At 43.6% G+C, this 20500-nt stretch overlaps 1 protein-coding gene across 1 annotated transcript; it reads left to right on the top strand.

Annotated features, from left to right (window-relative positions):
• Positions 1-2058: 2058 nt before the first annotated feature.
• si:dkey-205h13.2 (cartilage intermediate layer protein 1) lies at positions 2059-3106 on the top strand. The gene is made up of 4 exons (XM_053881553.1): positions 2059-2104; positions 2283-2401; positions 2763-2867; positions 2906-3106. The coding sequence occupies exons 1-4, from the start codon at positions 2059-2061 to the stop codon at positions 3104-3106; spliced, it is 471 nt and encodes a 156-aa protein (XP_053737528.1).
• Positions 3107-20500: the final 17394 nt, after the last annotated feature.

The raw sequence follows: 20500 nt of genomic DNA, 5'->3' as shown, positions 1-20500 counted from the left end.
AACAATCTTGTAGCCTTTCTCACAGTCCGTCTATATTTAGCTCCTTATTTAGATACAACTTATCTGTGTTTACATCACAGATAGCTGTGATGGATGCAGTCTGAGCCTGCTGATTGGTTGGGTGTAAACCTTCCGCATTTTCTAAAGCAGGGGTCCAATCTGGATGCAGTTCAGTGGCCTGCCACCAGGGTTCAATCTTAGCAGGGGCGAGGCCCCAACTGGTCACTCCAATGTGTCCAATGTGAGCTGGCTAGTGAATTTCTATGGATGACATGAAATGTTTACGATACTGTGAGGCAGTGTTTGTGCTGCGTCAGAGACCGTTATGTGGGACATTATTCATGCCAAGTGAGATCACGTGGAGGGTTTTGGTTCACATTCTCTCTCTTGTCACAAGCCCTCCTCATCCCACACACTTGGTTGGAGCGTACAAGCCGGTCAAAAGTGCAGCTTTGAGTTGTTCATTTAACCTGATGTGCCTCTGACTAGACAACACACCATCACGGCAGAATGATGGATTGATCCTTGTCTGACCCGCAACGCCAAAGACTGTCTGCGCCACAGCGCTAACAGAGCTAACGTGGCGTCTCACTTGAATCCTTTATTTACGTTCATGGCTCATTAAGGATCATCTCATTTAATAGTCAGCTTAAAACAAAACGCAGAATCAAATAACTGCGGGACACAAAGAATAATTGTTGTGATGAAGCAAGGAGCGATAATGAACGTGGAGGGTATGTCTGGAAACGCTCCAAACCTAGAATAAAATGATGCAAAACAGGTAGTTTAGGTACTTTATGCCTAACTTAACAAGCTAGCTGGTGTTATTTCGTGACACACACACACACACATTCACATGCTGGACTGTTGTTGCTTGTTTATTTTACTTTTTTCTTATCTTTATTTGTACTATTGTTTTTTACTTGCTCCTATGGTTCTACCTGTCATGCTGCTGGAAATGGGACTTTCTCTTCGGAGATTAAAAAAGTATTTATCTATCTATCTATCTAGATAAACATTTCCTGGCTACGAGTCTGTGATGGGAATCTGCTCTTTAGAAGGAATGAAAACCGTAAGATACCAGCACAATCAGATTGTGCAGTTTTGCCCTTTTTTTGTTTAAAATTGTTCCACTAATATACGCTCAAGTATTGCGATACTTGACTACGCGATATTGTATCAATGTTTTCGCTGTGATTATTCTTGACACAGTATTTGAAGTTGTCTATACCAATATTTAATACATTGATACTTGGATATGCTGCTGCATTTGTGTCGTGTACTTGTGAACAATACTTGTGTTTTCTTTTTGCACACTGGTGTTATTCTTTTGATTCAGGGAACCAGTCATTCCTCTGTTGGAGTGCAAAACTTAACTGAATCAATAAAGTCATTTTCGTGCACATGATATTGTACTGCATTATCTGATCTCCCCTGACAATGCTGGCTGTGTATTGCTGAACTTACAGCATCACAATGTATCGCATCACCACTACTGTATCGAGATGCGTATCAGTTCCCATGTACAATACCTGCCAATACACACCTCTACTAAAAACATCACTCAGTCCATAAGTTTGCATTAGTCCTTTACAATAAGCTTTTTGGTGCACTGAATTCCTGATACAATGATGTCACGTCTTACGTCTTGCATAACAAATGATGATCTGACTCCTGATATATGAAGCCTGATGAGCTTCCTGATCCTGCTTTATCGTAAAAATGTCGGTTCTTCAGGTTTTGAAGGAAGAATCGGAAGAAACTGCACGTGTTCTGGTTGAGTGGTCATCATCAGGCACCTCTATAAAAGCTGCAGGGGAGTGAGAGCGCAGTTCATCCGCTGATAACCCACAATAGGTGAGTAACTCTTTTAAAAAGTTAAAAAATTAAAATAACTGAATTGTGTTGCAGAGTAGTTTTAATTTACATTGCATTTGTTGTGGATCTTACTGCAGGTTCGATTCTTGTTCCAGGTGGATGAGAAAGACGATGAAGCTGGTAATGTATTTCACTCAATTTTCTTCTTTATAGTGTATCTTTTCCGATAAATTTCTCCGAATGATCTGGCAGATCGGCGTTGTTGTTGCCGTGGTGCTGATGTGCGGTAAGTTAGCTTGAGCGACTGAAGTTGGCCCGACACCTCTGTCTCATTCAGCATCATCCCCACAGCGATGGAGAGCAGGCTCACTTCAGGATGGAACGTGAATTTGCCCTCCAACAGACATGAGTCTCCGCCACTAACTGGTCAGCTTCCTATGGTTAATATCAGGTCAACATTTTAGGATTCTGGACCGACTGGTTTGACCGAGACGATCCCAGTGGATCTGGCGACTGGGAGAAACTTGCGCATCTCCGCATGGAAAACCCTGGAAAGATCTGCCCGAGACCCGTTGACATTGAGGTCAGAACCTTGTCGGGACAGTCCCCGGGTGCAGTGGGAGACATCCATACTCAGCAAGTGGTGACGTTAAACGTTTTTCACCCCTGTTTAAGCCATGCCACACTTTATTCGTTGAAACAATGCTGCGGCACACCAGTGTGGCATGGCTTGAAGCTCCCCTCATTAAACAGGCGCTGTAAATGGTGACAGATTTCGGAACCAGGATATTCTCTTTTTCAAAACTTGATAAAGGACCTCCTCCTGCTTTCATGTAAATCACCCGAAAAAGTCATTTTTGTGAAACACATTACAGTAACACTTGCTATAGCTGCTTATTCCAGCAAGCTTAAAACTGTATTTTTATTCGTCCAACTTCAGTCAGAGCCCAAGCTACGGATTCGTGTGCAAGAATTATCTCCAGCCTGACAAGAGGTGCCACGACTATCGCGTTCGTTTCAGCTGCTACCCCCCTACTGTGGCGAAGGAGGTTCTGCAAGTTCATCAGCAAGAGATTTGGTCACGAAGAACACGCGTTTGTTTGTTGCAGTCTGCTGGACAAAGTGGTTTGACCGGGACAACGCCAGCGGTAACGGTGACTTTGAGCTGCTGTACTATTTAAGAAAGGAAAACCCGGGCCAAATTTGCAAGACCCCGTGTTACATCGAAGCCGTCACCAGGGACACCCATACTCCTGCGTTGAACACGGGCCAGGTCTTCAGACGCTAGGTTGGATGGGTGGAGTCAAACTGTCACTATGAGTGCGAACTCTGTTTCCATTGTGCCGCTGCAACTCATCTACTGGCTCCTCAGATTCAATCCCACAGACGGATTCAGCTGCGTGAACAAAGACCAGAAGAGGAGGATAAACTGCCTTGACTACAAAGTCCGCTTCGGGTGCCGCTGCAAAGAGTAATCTGCCACGCTGACACTGATGGAGAGCGTTTCTTCTCTCTTTAATTAGCTCTTTCTACCGACGCTGACTGAAAACCTTATGTTTCTCAGTTGATCCCTTTGCAATGCTACTGTTCTAAAACTCTTCTAGGAGATGGCTTCATCATAAACAGATCGCTGTCTGGACCAGGGGATCCCCCTCCCCCACCCTCACTGTTCACTTTGTTTAGCATAAAAGCAATTAGCCACTGAGTCCTCAACACTTTTCCGCACAAATGAAGCCATCTGGGAGAGAGAGAGCGCTTGAGGACCGTGGCGAGAGGCAGACCGCCAGTCCAAATCATACTTCTGATAAACTCGGCTTTTTTTTTTTTAGGCCTCTGTAGGACGTTTTCGCATAAGTTCCGAAATTTCATTTAAAACACTTTTGAGTGGGCACGACACGCGTTCATTTTTCTCTCATGAATTTATACTGAATGACATTATAATAATGGTCAAAATTCCACTTTCTATTTTCTTTCAATTTCCTGATGCCTCAACAGCGCCCCCTGGCATTCCACATTATGAAAACAACTGGCTTCACAAATTACACAGCGGATTAATATGTTCTGAGAAAATACTTTGGCTGTTTAATGATATTGTGATCTACAAACACATTAAAGAACTACCTAAATCTTTTCGTCTTTTTGGAGTACATTCTCTTGACGTTGTTTTTGTAGGTTGTCTTCATAAGTTGCAGCCGTTGAAAACATCATCTCCTTAGTGAGGTTAAAAAAAAAAAATCTGTCTTTGCACCACATTTTGTGAGTGAAACATATTGATCAATGTGAAAAACCCAATACCAGGAACACAATTCCGACTCCATATTTCCCCTGCCTTCATCCTCCATTGCTGTTTCTCTAACTTTCCTCATTCCTTTGTCTCCCTCCTGAGCTCGCCGTGAGGTTTAGCGACCTTAAAGTTCTTCTGTGGTGTCTCCGACCCGAGCTGCTCCCTGACCATGTTCCCGAGAGTCGCCCGCTGTGATCCTGCTTCCACACCAGAACCTGCTAACTTCGATATTCTCCACAATCGCAGAGAATTCTGTGCTTCTGTGATGGCTGCTCAGGAGCAGCTGCGCTGCAGAATACCAAGTGAGGGGAGAAAATCCATCCACTGCTGTGGGAAGAAAATAGTCTGAGAGCCTTTAACATTGCTAATGCTAAAGAGATGAGCCTCTTTATAAGGTGCGTTTGAGCAATGCGCCAGCAGATGAGGTCATTAGGAAACATGGGAGCCGGTTAAAGAGCTCCACTCAATGCGCCATGTTTATTGCTTCGGGATTATTTCTTCTTTTTTATTAGCTGTCGCACCATGTGGTGAAGGTTTACAAGAGCACGGCGGTTATGCTAGCCTTTTGGCTACTAACATGTTTCACCCTTCAGCCTTTAATCAACACAAGTTCCTAATTTCCAAGTGTTAGCATTTATTTGACAGAACAGCTGTAGCCGTCTTGTTTGTGTTTTTTACACTGTTTCTCACTTCAATTCATTTCTTTGTATTCCTGACCATGGAGAGTATGTTAGCCATTGGTTTGTCTGGAATATTCACTTCCTGAGCTTAGCTTAGCTTCCAGGTTAGCACGGCAACATAGCACTTTATCTAAGTCAATGTCTTGTGCTATTACTATGTTTCAGCTTTTGGTCTTAATCATTAAAATTTAAACTCCAAAATAACAGACATACTTTTTAACTATAAGTCGCACAGGAGAATTAGTAAACCCGTCAATATTTCATTGTGACTTCTAAAGTCGACCTGCAAAGTCATTTCTATTCATCACATCTGACTGGAACAGGTGGAGCGGAACACGGCATTTAACTTTTGTTGCACTGCTGAGAGTACTAGATTTTATTCATGAGAAGTACATAAATATCCGTCATCTCTGTCCGCTCTGACCTGGCGTTTCGCTTCAGGTGCCCGGGATATACACAGTAACTTTACTTCCGCAAGCCCAGGTGTTTCTGTCATTTAGTTAATATGGGATCTCGCTCTGGATTTTCCACTTAAAGGCATCAAATCTACCGTTATGGTGTCCATGTGCTGCATTCCTGTTGTTGTGGCGCTTCATCACGTGAGCTCACCTGAGATTTTTTTCCTTTGGAGTGCTGTGATTTATAAAGCACAAGAAGCAACATTGAAATTTGTGGTCACATGACGTTAACATTGTCTTCACTTGAGATACGATAGCAACCATATATTGTTTTAAATGTTGATGTCGGTTGTGTAGCGTGTGAGGTAAAACCCACGTCGCCCCATAAGCCAGTTATTGCCGCACCTGCGAGGGAACTGGTCGAGCAGGCGACGAGGCTTTCGCTCACCTCTCACACTGCAGGGTCCGGGAGTCACCAACCCGACTGGCGGAGGCGCCAGATGAAATCTGCTCCACTGAAGTGCAACAGAAGTGTTGAAGCTTAGCAGCATTATGGCGTCCCATTCTCTCCCATTAATCTCCCAATATTCCACGGCGCCGAGGCCTATTTATAGACGAGGGGATGATTAAGTAGCGCAGCGCTCTGCCACTGAGGGAGCCCAGCTCATTTTCTTTTTCCCATCTTCTCCCTACTTACATCCTCTCCACCTACTTCTTTCTTTAGTAACTTCTCCACCTCTTAAATCTTCTCGGCTTCTTTCCCTCTGCGGTTTCTTCCGAGCGCTTTACATTAGAGCTGTTAAACAAGCGTGTAATTGTTCATTAATGCATTTGCTTGTCTCTGAATTAATATAGCGGCGCGTCAACATGAGGGAGAGGCTGTCAAATGAAAGAAGCTGATTTTAAGAAGTTCCTGTAATTCTTTGCAGCATGTAGTTACACACCCCCTTTGTGTAACTATCATGCAACGACTGCATTTAAACACATTTAGCGATGCAGCGTTGTCAACAGCAGAGTACTAGCTTGAGCGGATTACCGACTTAAAAGTATTTCAATGTCAGTTTATGCTTTTTGTCAACACACCTGATGGTTGAACTGGCCAATACATATGCTATTATACAGTGAATTTGCCTTGTGAGATATTTTTCCATCCAGTCATTTGTCTCCTCGGGGCTGGAGCCAATCCCAGGAACTTGGGGCGAGAGGTGGGGGACACCCTTCAGGTTGGCATCTTATCACGGGGCACACAGAGAAAAGCATCCACTCACACACTGAGCACATGACGGCTCAGAAAACCAAATTAATGCGTTGGTCTGGCTAAGTTCGGACTTAAGAAAATGCATGTACACAGCTTAGTCCGACTAGTGGAGAGAAATTGTAATTTCTCTTAGACTATACAACCTGCATAACACAGTTAACAGTTGGACGAAACTAGCATGTAACCAAGTGGCTCGACTATGATGGGACTTGGTGATGTGTGGCTGCACGAGCCTCAGCAACGCAGTGGAAGTAAACAAACTCCGAGACGAATGATGTCTATACAACTGAGAAGTCGTGTGTGTCACCTGATGTGCAGTGTGTGTGTTCCTCAGTTTCAGCCGTTGTCTGCGGTGAACACATGACAATATGCAGATCTGCAGATGTGTAGATTTGTCTTCCACGACCTTCACTCAAGTCGTTTTGATCCTTAGTTCCCACAAGAAGATTAGAGGACGTGATTCGTTGGTTTAAGGAGACAACATTATATCCATGTTAGCAACCGTTAGCATGGTTGCGAAGTGAGTTGGGGCTCACGTTGGTGATCTGAAAGTCAACTTTATACTTTAGTTACTCCACCACTGTCATTGTTGTGAAACAAAGAAAAGACAATCTCCAGAATATAGAATTTTATTCAGAAAATTTCAAGTTTAATACCAAAACCTCACATAGGAAGTGTGTTGACGATGATAGCTCCATGACGGTGACAGCGTTGAACCATCGCTCTGATGTGCTGAATCTAGTTAAACTAGGTAATAAGTCAGCACGATCAGTTAAATATCACGGCATGAAAGGGCTTCTTGCTACCTGTCAGCTTCAGCAGCTCGTCCTCTACGGTCATAGGAACTGGGAAGACTGAATAGCTCCCGGCGCCACCCCTTGTCACCTCATAGCTCGATTTTCACTGCACAGCATGTATACCAGGAGAACATGACGCAATCGGACTCAGCGGCTTCATCGAGCTATTGCCTTAGTCAAACATGTAACCACAGTTACTCTCTCACACCTTGGGAAAATTACGAATTGGACTCTTGGAGGAAACCGGAGTAAACTCATGCAAGCTCTGGGGGAGAACATTCAAAATCCATACAAAAAAGACTGAGGTTGCCCGAAGCTAGACGTGAACTTGCCGTCCTCAGCCCATATTTAATTCATAATTTAACATATTGCAATACCCTATCATGTGCCGGTAACTTCGACTCAGGTCCACTTGAAAATAGTTGATATTTGACGCCTTTGGTGAGTGAATGTGTTATTACATAACGTGCCTCCTCCCCCATTTTACATCAAACAAATAGTCAGCCAACTCTGGGTACACGTGTCGGTACTCGTTCAGGTCCACGTTGGGCGCCAACCTCTCCAAGCCCTTTTGGGTACTTGTAGTTGATAATCAGTGTCAGCGCGTTTCAACTGAACCGGGGATTCAACTTTCATCGACTGTGCCGGATAGATCCCACCATCAAAGCAGAGTTCAGTCAGAGCTCGGCTACTTATTGTTCTTGTTCAACTGTTCTCACCAAACGGAACCCAACTCCCTGACCTTTTATTCACGGCCCTCACTCAGTCCATTTGGATAAAAGCTTCTGGCTAAACGAACAAATGCTGATGGAAATCGCCCAAGTTGAGTCGTGCATTAGCTGGAGAGCGTGTAAATATATTTAACCATCTTTTTGCAAAGTGCCCTTCAGTAGAAGTGGGACACGGCGCAAGGAAAAAGGGAAAGGGCAAAGTTTATATTCATGTGTGATTAATGAGAGGACGGGAGGACGGAGCAGGACAAGACGGACCTGCTTTCATCACCTTCAGTAAAATTTATGAGAGGAATGAGATCAGATCCGTCATACGTCACCATGGTGACTCTCGGTCCGCCCGGTGCATGTGAGGGTTTCTCCAGGTCTGGACTCAGGCAACCCTCGTGTTCTGTCTTTGTGCTCGGCTTCCTGTGGTTCCCCTTCGACAGGTTGTTGTTCAGACTGCTTGCCTGATGTACTGTGCAGTGCAGCCTCCTGAAAGAGTTCGATTCCAGAGGTGCCTTTTTTTGTTTTTGCACAAGAGGATCAATGAAGCCAAACAATCGATGCCAGCTGTCATTAGCATCAGAGATTCTGAACCGGAGGTTCTGAAGTAAGCCAGTTTAACTTGGAGGTATGCTTCTGTGCTTATAGAGAGAGAGAAAAAAAAAAACGCAAATCCATATCAAGCTTTGTGTAAAATCAACACCGGCACAAAACCCTTCCACCTAAGAAATACCACACTAGGTTATACTCAAACACACAGCGAAACCTTAAACACTTGATGGGGACCTTGGTAAACCAGGAAGTCCCAACTGTCGAAGGGAACCACCAAGTCTCAAAGTTATAAGGCTCAGTTAGAACATAGTTGCAGTTGAGACTGTGTGAAGACCAATGTGGGGGCGAGACTAAGACCAAGACCAAACTGAATACATTTAAAAAATAATAACTTTTGCAGTAAGAAATAAATCTGTGTGTCTACATGAGTAATATACGTCTGTGTTGAGGTCTCAGACTTGATGTCGGCCTCCTCATTGGTCTTGGTCTGGACTCGGGTATGGCACCTGCCATTCCTTGGCAGCAGGGGAAAATGTAAATGCTCGATTTTAAATCGAATTTATTGTATTACTTTGTATATTTGCATTGAATATTCTATTTAAAATACATGTAAAATAACCACACACAAGTTATTTCTCCCTGTATTATCTTTCCCAACACCTGTATCCCCCCCATACTTTAATATGTAGTACCTCCCAGCCCCCGACGGGACGACTGAGGTCATAGCTGGGTCAATGTCATTAGTGCAATTTGTTTTGCTATGCTAATGGGCGTAAAATGAAAAGGAAGCAGCTGAGAACGTTGGATTCAAGGAGTCAGGCGATGCATCCACCATCGCACCAGCAGCGGAGGGAGGAGGACCAGGAAATGAAGGCGGGATTGAGGCTGTTGATGTTTTCAACTGAGAGAAATTGATGCCTTTTATTAGGATCCTGTCGCAGTGTTGACTGGTTGTTAAAACCAAGGACGTGGTCTTGACTACAGCACTAATCTTGGGACACTTTGTGAGCTCAGTTATTTATAGATCTCTGACATTTTACAAGGAAGATGAGGAATAGCTATGTTGCTGGTGGGGATGGTTTGCCATTGTACTGATACACCGTTGTGCCGGGCTCATCCTCCATGTTTGTCAAGTCACGCCCTTCCGAAAGACAATGTCTCCTAGAGTTGGACCTCAGTCGGCAATGAGAGACAAGGAGTAGATCCTGGGAGGTCAAGTTTCTAATTGGCAGAAAGACCAGTCTGACCCAGGAATGTCTTGTGAGTCTCCAGTCGGAGCAAGTGGTGGGCGAGCAGGATGCTAATGATTCTTTGTGGCAAGCTGATGCTTTATTAAAGCGCTTCATTAAGCGAGTCTTTCACCGTAACACGATGAATGAGATTCCCCAAAATTCCAAGCCCCTCCACCCCACTCCACAGCCGGAGGAGCCATTAGAGCGCGACTCCAGCGAGATGGAGCCGACAAAAGCTGAACCTTTTTTTTTTTCGGGGAAGGTGAGAACAATAGCGGGTTATTTTCATTCTGACAAGCCACATTAGTCGAGCCAGCTTTGCTCGGCCTGATAGCTGCCGGGGACATTTTGTTTCCACGCGCGGCAGCTGAGCTCGGGATTGAAGCTGCTGAGAGGCTGATCCCCGTTTTTCAGGGTGGCTGCTTTTGGGGCGACCGCACGGACCTGTGAGTTTGGAAACATGATCTGTGGAGATTGTGGTGCTGGAGTGGAGGCGCTAAAGGTCAGCAGAAGTGTCGGAGCTCCGCCTGTGTCCAGAGAGTTCCTTAAACTGTGATGTGACGCCTCGATTATTACAAATCCAAACACCACCTACTCGGGCTTCACCCTGCTTACACGATGATAATCTGTTGTTTTTTTTTATTCCACTCTCCCTGTAATGCTTTTCATTTCAGGCGAACATGCTCACCTTGACCTTTACGCACCAAAGTCAGCGCTCATCCTAACTTGACATTTAAATATCATTAAAATGTCTTCGGCACACATTCAATATGTTTTTATGGTCTGAAGTGACATGATATTCGGAAGAGAAATTCTTTTCTGAGACATGAAATTCATCAGATTTTTTTTTACATTATTTACATTTGCTTTTTTTTTTTTTAACTTAATTTTGCACTTCAATGTTTTCCATTTTACCCCCTCGACAGTTTCACTGTGCATTGAAATGTGTTGAGCTTTGCAAAATTAAATGCGATTTCTGTTTCTTTTTTTTGTCATTTATATTTCTATACTTTTCATAATTAATTATATTTTAATTCATGTAATTGTGTATTCAGTACGGAAGAGGATTAGGGCCAGTGAAGAAAAAAAAAAAATAATTGGCAGAATTCTGACTTTTTTTCCCGGATTCTCCCTTTAAAGTGAGAATTCTGACTTTAATCTCAGAATTCTGACTTTAAAGTGAGAATTCTGAGATCAAAGTCAGTGGCCCTGATCCTCTTCTGTAATTCAGTGACAATATTTTCTATTTCAGTGTGCTCATACTTATTCAAAATCATCAATGTATTTTTCATATTTAGTATAATATTTTAATTTTAATGGATTCGTATTCAACACATTTGGTTGAAAATGAACACTTTTTACTTCAGTTTCATTCATAATTATTTTCACATAAAACAATTTAAAATATTTTATATGTATCATTCTTGTATTTCTATGCTATTTAAAAGAGACAATGCTAAGATATGCTCAGACTGGAGTATTAAAGTTTGTGAAGCAGAAGTCAGAGTAAATGACGAAAGTTAGACATGGAAATCATATTTACACACACACACACTCACACACACAGATCATTAACGCTGATCTCCTCTATCCTCCTTCAGACGCTTTAAAACTCTGACTCTACTCCTGGTCCAAAGCTGCGAGTCAGTTTTCGCAAGTGTGGCCAGGATTTCTATTTCTGAACCCAAATTTGGACGTGACAGATGCAGCCATGAAAATCTCCCTTTCGTCTGCAGATCTCATCGCTGCACTGAGAAAAAGCTCAGAGCGCAGAGAAACTCTTATCCAGCGAGCCAGACGCCAGCTGTCCTGCCGCACACTGTCGCACCTCTACACGCTTGGCTTTGTGACGCTGTGAGGGAATGTTCTCCGTCCCTCTGACCTGTAATGACACGTTTTCCATTCGGGATCGTTCAAACAGCTGAACAGTAATTACAGGTAAATGTTTATCAATACGTCAGCGCTGCATTGATGAGCCAGTGATAATCATTAACTGAATCTTAATTCCGGGTCAATAGGTCGGCGGCTGGATATAAACACCTTCTCTCTTTTGTTTCGTGATTCATTGTGACTTGTGGTTTTCAGTTTGTGTTCCAGCCTACATATTATTGAGTTAAACACTATTCCAAGTGTCTTCCATGGTTCTTTATTTATTTATTATCTTTATTTACAATAGTTTAAAAATAAATAATAAAAAAATATATATTATTATTTATATTTTTATTTATTCATTTTAAAGTGTGCTGTCGCTCCAAAATAATAGCTTTTTTTCATTTGAAAAAAATATTTCAAATATAAAATAAATAATTACGAAATTACAATTATTTAACTGTATTGTTTTAATAATCATCCTTTCAAAAAAATTGATAAATGAAATAAAATAAAATATATAATAACATTTCAACATCTTGTTTAATCGCAAATTAATCACGCTTTTTGTATTCATATAAAATGTACCTTAATGTAAAATTTTCACACTTTTCTCACTTTTTTAGAATTAACACATTCTCTCGGATAATTTTCAAATTTCAATTGACAGTATATATTGTATGTTTTTCTTTGTTTTGAAGAGAGCAGTACATTCTTGTTTGTCTTTTTATTTTACCATTATTTTATAGTCTTTAAGTGACATTTAATTTATAATAATTGTTCAGAAGTTTTTTTCTTTCATATTTGAAAAACAAAAAAAGTTTAGAAGTGGAAATTATACAAGTCACTAATCTATGGTTTCACATGGTCAAATATTTGCTTTTTACTTAATTACATGTTTTTTTTGTCTGTATGATTTGTAAGAATATTCATCGTGTTGTTTTCTTTTTTTGCGGCTCTAACAAGGCAGTTCCAGGAGGAAACTTCCTGGCTCACCTGACAGGTGGGTCTGTGAAGTTCAAATATCCAGAGGCTTCCAGGGAAACTATTTTAACGTATACAGCAGGCTGCAGTTACCATCGAGCGTCACATTATACATTCAGCTCTGAGCAGATTGTGGAGGGGGTGCGAGCGATGGCGAGGGGGGAGGAGGGTGAGAGATGGGTGAGAGGCAGCGTCAGGACTAAGTGGAAGTGACAGCCTGCAGAGGAACTCTCATTACTGTCTCACTTGACTAATTGTCGTTTCTGAAGAAAGTTTTCCCGCTGAGAGAGCGACAGTCTATGTGTCGCTCCGCTCCTGATGAGGAGACGGATTCTGACTCTCTGTGTGAGTGTGTGATCTGCGAACTTGTCAGAGTCTCTCTTTTCAAACTGGACAAGAGCTCTTAAATCAGGAAATCTTTGTTTCACTTTCTCCTAATTTACACTTGAGCGGTTGTGAGACACACTAGGACACACACTCTTAGTTACGCTCGCTCAGGTAAACACACACCAACTGTGAGACACAATCAAAACACACACCAGTGCTCACACCGGACACAGCATGACACACAGAGCCACACAAACACATCCTTACCGAGACAAACACTCAACTCTGACCCACACTTGCAGCACTTACCAACCAACACTACCACACTGAGGCAGGCAGACACACAAAAAACACCTGCGCTCACCCAGAACGATACACAACACACACCAGCAAAACATGCACTCAACACAAACATGTACCAAACATGTACCAACAATAAGAAAAGACAATCATAGCCACAATAACACACCGTAACACAACACAGTCTCAAAGCGAGAAATGCACCTACACCTGAATAAACCCGCAGCAAGTGAATTGTTGTCCTTCTGGTACAAGTTAGCTAAGCCACATTGAGCTGGCTATTAATGTAAACAGAAGGCTCCAGATCAGGGGTGTCGAACTGATCCACACTCATCACCGACTGCTATTCTATTCTCACTCTCCAACACATTAAAATGTCCAAAAAGTTCAACACTGTATGACAACTTTGAATCCCACTTTGGACTTCAAAACCTAAACCAAAAACACACACCCATATTGGACATTACACTCCACGTTAAAAGGAAATGACTTTGCCGAAGCAAAGTAAACAAACCAAAACCTTCATAGGATTATGATTCAGCTGTATAAAAGCACACATTCACAACAAGCTCTGTGTATTTATTCAAATAACCAACCCATCCTCACTCCCATGGTGTAATATACTGATGATGGGAAGTGGACTTTTGCGTCCCATACTGAGACCAAACGCAGCCTTTAGTGTTGCATGTTGACGCATTGGTGTTTCAATGGATCGAAAACACCCTCACTGAGGCACAAGGTGCTGGAGCATCGTGGAGGGGGTTGAGTGCGAGGGACAAGGAGACTTATGGAAGCTCTCTTCACTGAATCATACTGGATGTCAGGGGTTATTTACACTATAACCCTGTCGGTCGGTGGCTCACCTCCTTAGTGATGGAAGTGAAGTCATTGTCACTAAAATGCATGGCCTTTTTGACAGGATTTAAATAGCAATTGGCAAGATGTTACACGTAGAATGAATGGGGCACCATCCCATGGCTTACGACCTCCATCTTTGTTTTTCATGTCGCATGCTCACGGTGTCAGGATGTGAAGGCAGAAGATGTGCGTCAGGTGAAAACCTCATGCGTCAACACGCAGCGCTGAAGGCGGCCTTCGGCGTCAGTATTTGACTCAAAAGTCTACATTCGATATAGTAGGCCATGGGAGTGAAGAACAGGTGTTCACGCCGAGCCATAAACACATTCAAAAAGCTCGTCCACAAGTCACACAGAGTGAAAAAGGTTGCACTCAAATACACAGCAAACACCTTCCCCAACACACCCGCACAACAACACACGTGCAAACCAACATAAAGAGATCTACAGGAAACACAGCTGCAATTAAGTGGGCGTGCACTCGCACACCGAGAGAGGTTGCAGCACAAAGCTTCGGCGCTGAAGTCACGATAGCGCCAGCGAGTTATTAGGAGTGTCTTTGTGAAGTTCCGGTGTCAGACGTGCGTAAATGGACCGGTGACACTTGAAATAATTCTGCACAGATGAACCCTTTATACAACTCAATGAATCTTCTCTTTCACCGTCTCGCCATTCAACACGCAGCAGCTTCTGGTTGCCATGGCGCCGCATGCTTCCGCCACTCTCTCTCCACCAGCGAGCGAGCGGGAGCGATGGAGGGGCGAGTGAGAGGGGTTAGAACTGGTTATCTCTCTTTTGCATAAAGTCCCGTCTGCATTAGCGGCTCCCGCAACAAACAGAGCAGGCGGCTCATGTGGAACTCTCCCCGGGTTACAAGCTGCTGGGTGTGTGTCACCTCCTCTGCTCGTGGTCTCCTTCAAAAACGAAAAGGAAAATGGCTCCCAAATGACACTTTTTTTTTTTTTTCCTCAGCCCTGATGAGCCAGAGGATCGTTTTCACATAACGAGTCACAATTAGCGGTCCCCATAATCTGTGTTTTTTTAACTGGGTTACATAGATAATTAGATCATCAGTGCTGGAATTAACACGCTGAGAGACTTTCACCTTCAATAACCGCCGCTATTTATAAAACTGCATTAAATTCACTTAGTCAGTGGCACTTTAATTATGTTTTCTGCTGCCAAACACAATTTGCTGTCGCAGAGTTGGAGGTGGTAATCGACAGTAGCGTTAGCTATTAAACATCTCAGTGCTTTTCTGGGTCGTTTGAGCCGCACCGGCGCTGGAGAGGCCGGCGCGCGGGACGCAGTCATGAAAAGCACAGATGCGTTGTTGAAAGCGACGCCTTTAAATCCCTCCTGCTGCTCTCAAGCAATATTCGGATTGGAGTAGTATTATCCAGGGACACGGCGTAATGTCACTCAACCACGGAAGGCTGGCAATATTTATGGTCGAACCCAGGCACATGCTCAGCGATATTCGGGAGCCTGTTGCGTACGCCAGGAAAGGGCACCCCTTCCAACTGCTATTATTGTTGTTATCAAGTTTGTTATTAGTGTTGGGGCGGATCACCCTTCACTCTTACTTTCAGTCATGTGACCACGGCAAAAAACAAGGACAAAATCTGACTCTATAAAACATAACATGCAGTTGAATCACTAATATAATCCAATTTCATGAGTCTGTTGTGGCAGAAATATGTTGTCCACACTCTGGCTAAGGAACTTTGCTGGGTTGTGTCCAGTGCAAGTCTGTTAAATCACATGCTTTTAACTCATTAAAAATATGAATAAAATATGAATAACAAGGTCACGTAGTGTTTGTTTTAACAACCAAATAATAGTTTGACAATCCAAAAAATATCCTCATAAAAAGGTCCCTAAACTTTTACTGTAGGGGATGTTTACCTGTCTGATGCTGCAGGTTGAAGGAGCCGCTAGAGACGGGGGTGCGGGAGGGGCCAGGGAACAAGTCTCACAAACACGAAATCAATTGGGGAGCCTAAATCCTGCCGCCTCATGGGACCTAAGAAAGATAAGTTATTTGCTGATCGAGCTTGTAATATGCCACACAACAAACGTGAGGTCCAGCCTATGCGTGATCAGGGCATGAAGCAAAGTGGACCAGAAAATAACTTTGCTCTCCCCAGAGGCTTCCATTCATTCTGGAAGGGACGGAGACTTAGGCTCCTTATACAGACAACAAAATATAGAGTAACTTTTTTGGTTCAAAAAATGAACTCCAGAGTCTCCACTTTCGGAGAAAAGGGCGGGAACTTGAGCACCATCGGGGATCGACTGGTCGAATCCCATGTCATTATTTTTGTGTTACTCCATGTGTGTGCTGTGGCACGTCCTCATACTGCCACCAGACAATAAACATGGCGAGAGAAAAGAGAAGAGTCACTGGTAAGATAGGCAGAAAAGGGAGCAGGGAGGAACCCTAACTTTGGATCTGGGAGAACACAGGTTTCTGTGGTTTGTGAGGACAAGATTTGACTGGAGATACACATTTACATTTACGACTAGTGTATCCTCACTCTGTTACTACCACCCATGGTCACTTCATCTGAACCTTTTCCAAGTAATCCTCGTCCCAGTAAGATTTTAATTCAGGGAATTTTGGTCACTAAAATAGGTAAAACTAATCCAGCGCGAGTCGCCATCCATGGGGATGGTTCCTTACTGAGCCAATCCGGACAGTGAAAAATGTGCTCTGATTTTCATGTCATCTATTTATAGGGCGTCGAGTACAAGAAGACTTGGTGGCAAAATCCCACGATATAATGAAAGTTCTGCCATTTAGTTTGACAGTAACAAGTAAACTCTGAAACAGAGTTTACTTAAAGTGAGTCGCCCTATGGCTTGGGATTCCCTCGTGCTCATCATGATAGTCATCATCACTATTTCATGGTGAAGAACATTGGTGTGTAGAATCTAAAACAGGTCCTGTCAGTTCTCAAGTACAAGGTCTCCAACATCTGTCTGTGCGACGGCCTAAGCCAGATGAGGCAGTGCTGGACAATAGCGGCGGACGCGGTGGATTGATCATTTGGCCCGAGCTTTGACGTCTAAATTCACTCTGAATGCACTCGCTTTAGTAGCATGAATGGCTTCACCTTCATGCTCCCACGCTGCTCGACACCAGTGACACCGACTGAATCTCCTAAGCGACCGTCATGTTTCTGCTTTTGTGTTTCTGTGTTGTCGGCCTAATACTGTACATTCCCCCGGAGAGCACACCAAAAGCAGAGTCCTTGGAAAATGATTTGGAAGTTCTTTCCCAACAGCAACCTTGTGACAATTACTGTGGGCTTTTAAAGAAAACACTTAGTCCAGAGGACGCTGTGACTTTAAGAGCGGAGCAGCATGTGTGTTAGCAGAAGTCTTCTCCCAAAGCTGGATGAAAATCTCTTTCATGCTGCTCAGAGTGCTGCTGACTTGTGCGGAAACCTTGAGTTCCTCCATAATTATGCTAATGTAGCAGATGGTGGCATGATGAGTGCCATTCTCTTTGATTCTCTCGCTCTCAGTGCACTCGCGCTGACACTTGTTCCAACTACACACACCCGTCCCTCGATTAGGACTTGTTGTTTTGAGGTTTCACTTAAAGACGTTTAGGTTTAATGTGTGTGCCGCCTTCATAATGACTCCGGCAGAAGGATCCTTGCTCTGAAACAAGATGTGGCACCTCTTTTGGTCCAAATATTGACCGTCTCTTGAATCAGTATTGAAGGTTCTGTGTCTCAGGGAGTGAGACCAGTCAAGGACGGCGGTGAAGAGGAGAGTGAAGGCAGGGTGGAGCAGCTGGAGTCCACTATTGGTGATCATGACTTGATGCTTGATTCTTAATCTTTGTGATCTCGGGAGCCACATTTTCCAGAACAAATGAGGAAGGAAAAAAAAGATTCATTTCTGTGGTTACTGATTTTTGATTTCAGAATTACAGATTTCATTTGTGTTCAATGACCATAAATGTAAACAAACCAAAACCTTGTGAAATGACATGAAACCATGTGATCGGCGCAAAGATATATGTCATGGAAAAGTCCAACCAGCAGCAGAACCAAGTTCATGTCATGTTCATCAAATTTACTAAAGAAAAAAAAGAAGGAAAAAAAAAACTTTAACGCCAACTGAGAAAATTGTACATCATGAATACAATTCTGAATAAAATAAATCTAATAAAACAACGTCTAAATATCATAAAACATTTTCTTTTTCATACATATACTCTAAAGAAGACAAGTAAAGTGTAAATGAAAGTACTGCAATAAAATGTTCTAATCCAACAGGTGAACAGTTTTTCCTGTTTATCATTTTTTTCTTTTCAATAAATTCTCCATATTTGGTAACTATCATAAATGTGCAGCTGTCAAGTCAATTCAGTTCACTGACCCACTACACGCCATCATATGTGGCAAGTGGATTAAAACTGAGCATCTCACAGCCCAGAGGTGCAAAACAAATAAACTTCTAGCGACCCTCTAGGGGGCGCTCGCGGCCCAACCATGGGCCCTGGCCCTATGCTTTAGAAGACTCTGGGAAGATGCTGAATTTAAAGGTGACTAGATGGGCCAATATCAAAAATGAGGACATCAGATGGGCACTTCATGTTTGGAGTCAGGGAGGTCTGGACGTGTGGAAAGGAGAGACAGTGTGGCACCAAGAATAATGGAGATGAAGAAGAGGACGGCAGGCAATGAAGTCCATGGTGAAAGACACGTGTGCGATTAGAGGATGGTTATGTGAAGGACTTGCTGTGGAAACATCGGATGGGAAACGACAGCAGCAGATGAGTTGTCCAGTCAGAGGAGAAGCCTGATATGGATTCCCTCTCTACTCATTATTATGAAGTTATTAGTGAAGTCATTGATATAATTGTCCCTCCCACTGACTATTGTCCTCATTTTCTTTGTAATACGCCTCGGCTTCATCATAGTCTTCATCACCATCGGAACAGTGGCCGTCATCGTCACTAGCTTGACGGTCAGTGTTTTCTGTCTGTTATCTTTCTTTTAGCTGACATTTATCAATAGTGAACTGGTGACTTCCAGCAGTTGCAATGCATTATGGGTGCACACATACACGGTGTAGTGGTGCCGTTTTTTCGATTCCATAAGAAAAACAGTTGACAGGGAAACGTATTCTCCTGAGAATCGATCCCACTGCTTCTGCAGGCCTGAGCTGCTATAACAGGCATTAGCCAGGTGAAAGCTGGTCAGAAGAATTCAACCAAGTCTCTTGTATCCAACATCACCAATAAATAATTTATAATAAGAATCTCATCAATGCTTTTCACGACAGGCATCCCCCTCTGAATTTGGCTGTGCACGTCTGAGGTCACTGACTACGGAGTGTAGCCACCTGTGTCGCTGGTTATCTCACAGAGATTCAAACCCACAACTCCCTCACTTCAGAATCAGCAGCGCCATCACAAGCGCTGATAAAGGATGGCCCGGGCCGAGGAAGGGGGCGCGGCGCCCGCGTGGACCACAATAAATACCACTCACTGTTGTCACCCTTGAAAAGATGATTTAATACTGGAGCAACATGTTGCACGGAGCAGAGCTGCGCGCAGCGACAATGCCACCGTCACCCGACACAAGGCTCTGAAGAAGAGTCTGAGACAGTCGTTCACATTAGTTGTCAGCATCAATACGCTGCTTCCATTGTGGCGCTCGTCCTCATTAGCCGCCAGTGTGGCTGTAATGTGTGTATTTATGGTGCTAGTTATCACCAGGATGGCTCTACAGCAGCCATCATCCGTGTCATTATTCTAAAAGGCACGGTCATCATCAGATTTGTCATCGCGGGTGGAGCTCCTCAGCATCCTCATTCATCGCAGGCCTGGTCAGTGATGCCGCTGCTGCCGCCGCTGCTGCTGCGGTTTAATGTTTGATTCCGGAGCACCACGTTCACACAACAAACAATAACACCAGAATGATAATGAGCGCTAACAATCACTTCAACTGCAGATGCATGAGGGAGTGTTTACTCCACAGCACACACACACACACACACACACACACAAAGACCGGTCATTCACTCCTCTCACACACAATCATGTTGTTCACCAGATGAGAGCGGTGCAGATCAAAGAACTCCTTTTTTTTTTCGTCTCCTTGGGAATGGATACCCCCCTCCGCACCCCCCGCGGGTCCGCCACACCACCACCTTTAGCTTCAGTACATCCATCGACCCATGAAGTGCTGTTCATTGGGGGCGGCCGCTGATAAGGTCCGTGTAGTGTGAGATCAATAGCATGTAGGCCCACGCAGATATCCATCACCGTGACGCAACACTCCGGATTGGTAAATCAGACGGAAAGAGCCGCGTGCGCCAGAGGAACACACCTTCAGCCCCGAAAGAGTCGCTGGTGAGGTTCAGTCTTGTGATCCGCTAAATGTTCCCGGCGTTCACAC

Source organism: Synchiropus splendidus, chromosome 12, assembly GCF_027744825.2.
Source record: "Synchiropus splendidus isolate RoL2022-P1 chromosome 12, RoL_Sspl_1.0, whole genome shotgun sequence".
Taxonomy (NCBI): domain Eukaryota; kingdom Metazoa; phylum Chordata; class Actinopteri; order Syngnathiformes; family Callionymidae; genus Synchiropus; species Synchiropus splendidus.
The sequence above is the reverse complement of the archived record's forward strand: the minus strand, read 5'-3'. Positions and strand labels throughout refer to the sequence as shown.

Bases quoted from the DNA above. Each gene is read 5' to 3' on its own strand.
- si:dkey-205h13.2 (XM_053881553.1), top strand. From the start codon at position 2,059: ATGATCTGGCAGATCGGCGTTGTTGTTGCCGTGGTGCTGATGTGCG. The intron at 2,402-2,762 runs GTCAGAACCTTG...AACTTCAGTCAG, and splicing joins CGAGACCCGTTGACATTGAG to AGCCCAAGCTACGGATTCGT. The intron at 2,868-2,905 runs GTTCTGCAAGTT...TTGGTCACGAAG, and splicing joins CCCCTACTGTGGCGAAGGAG to AACACGCGTTTGTTTGTTGC.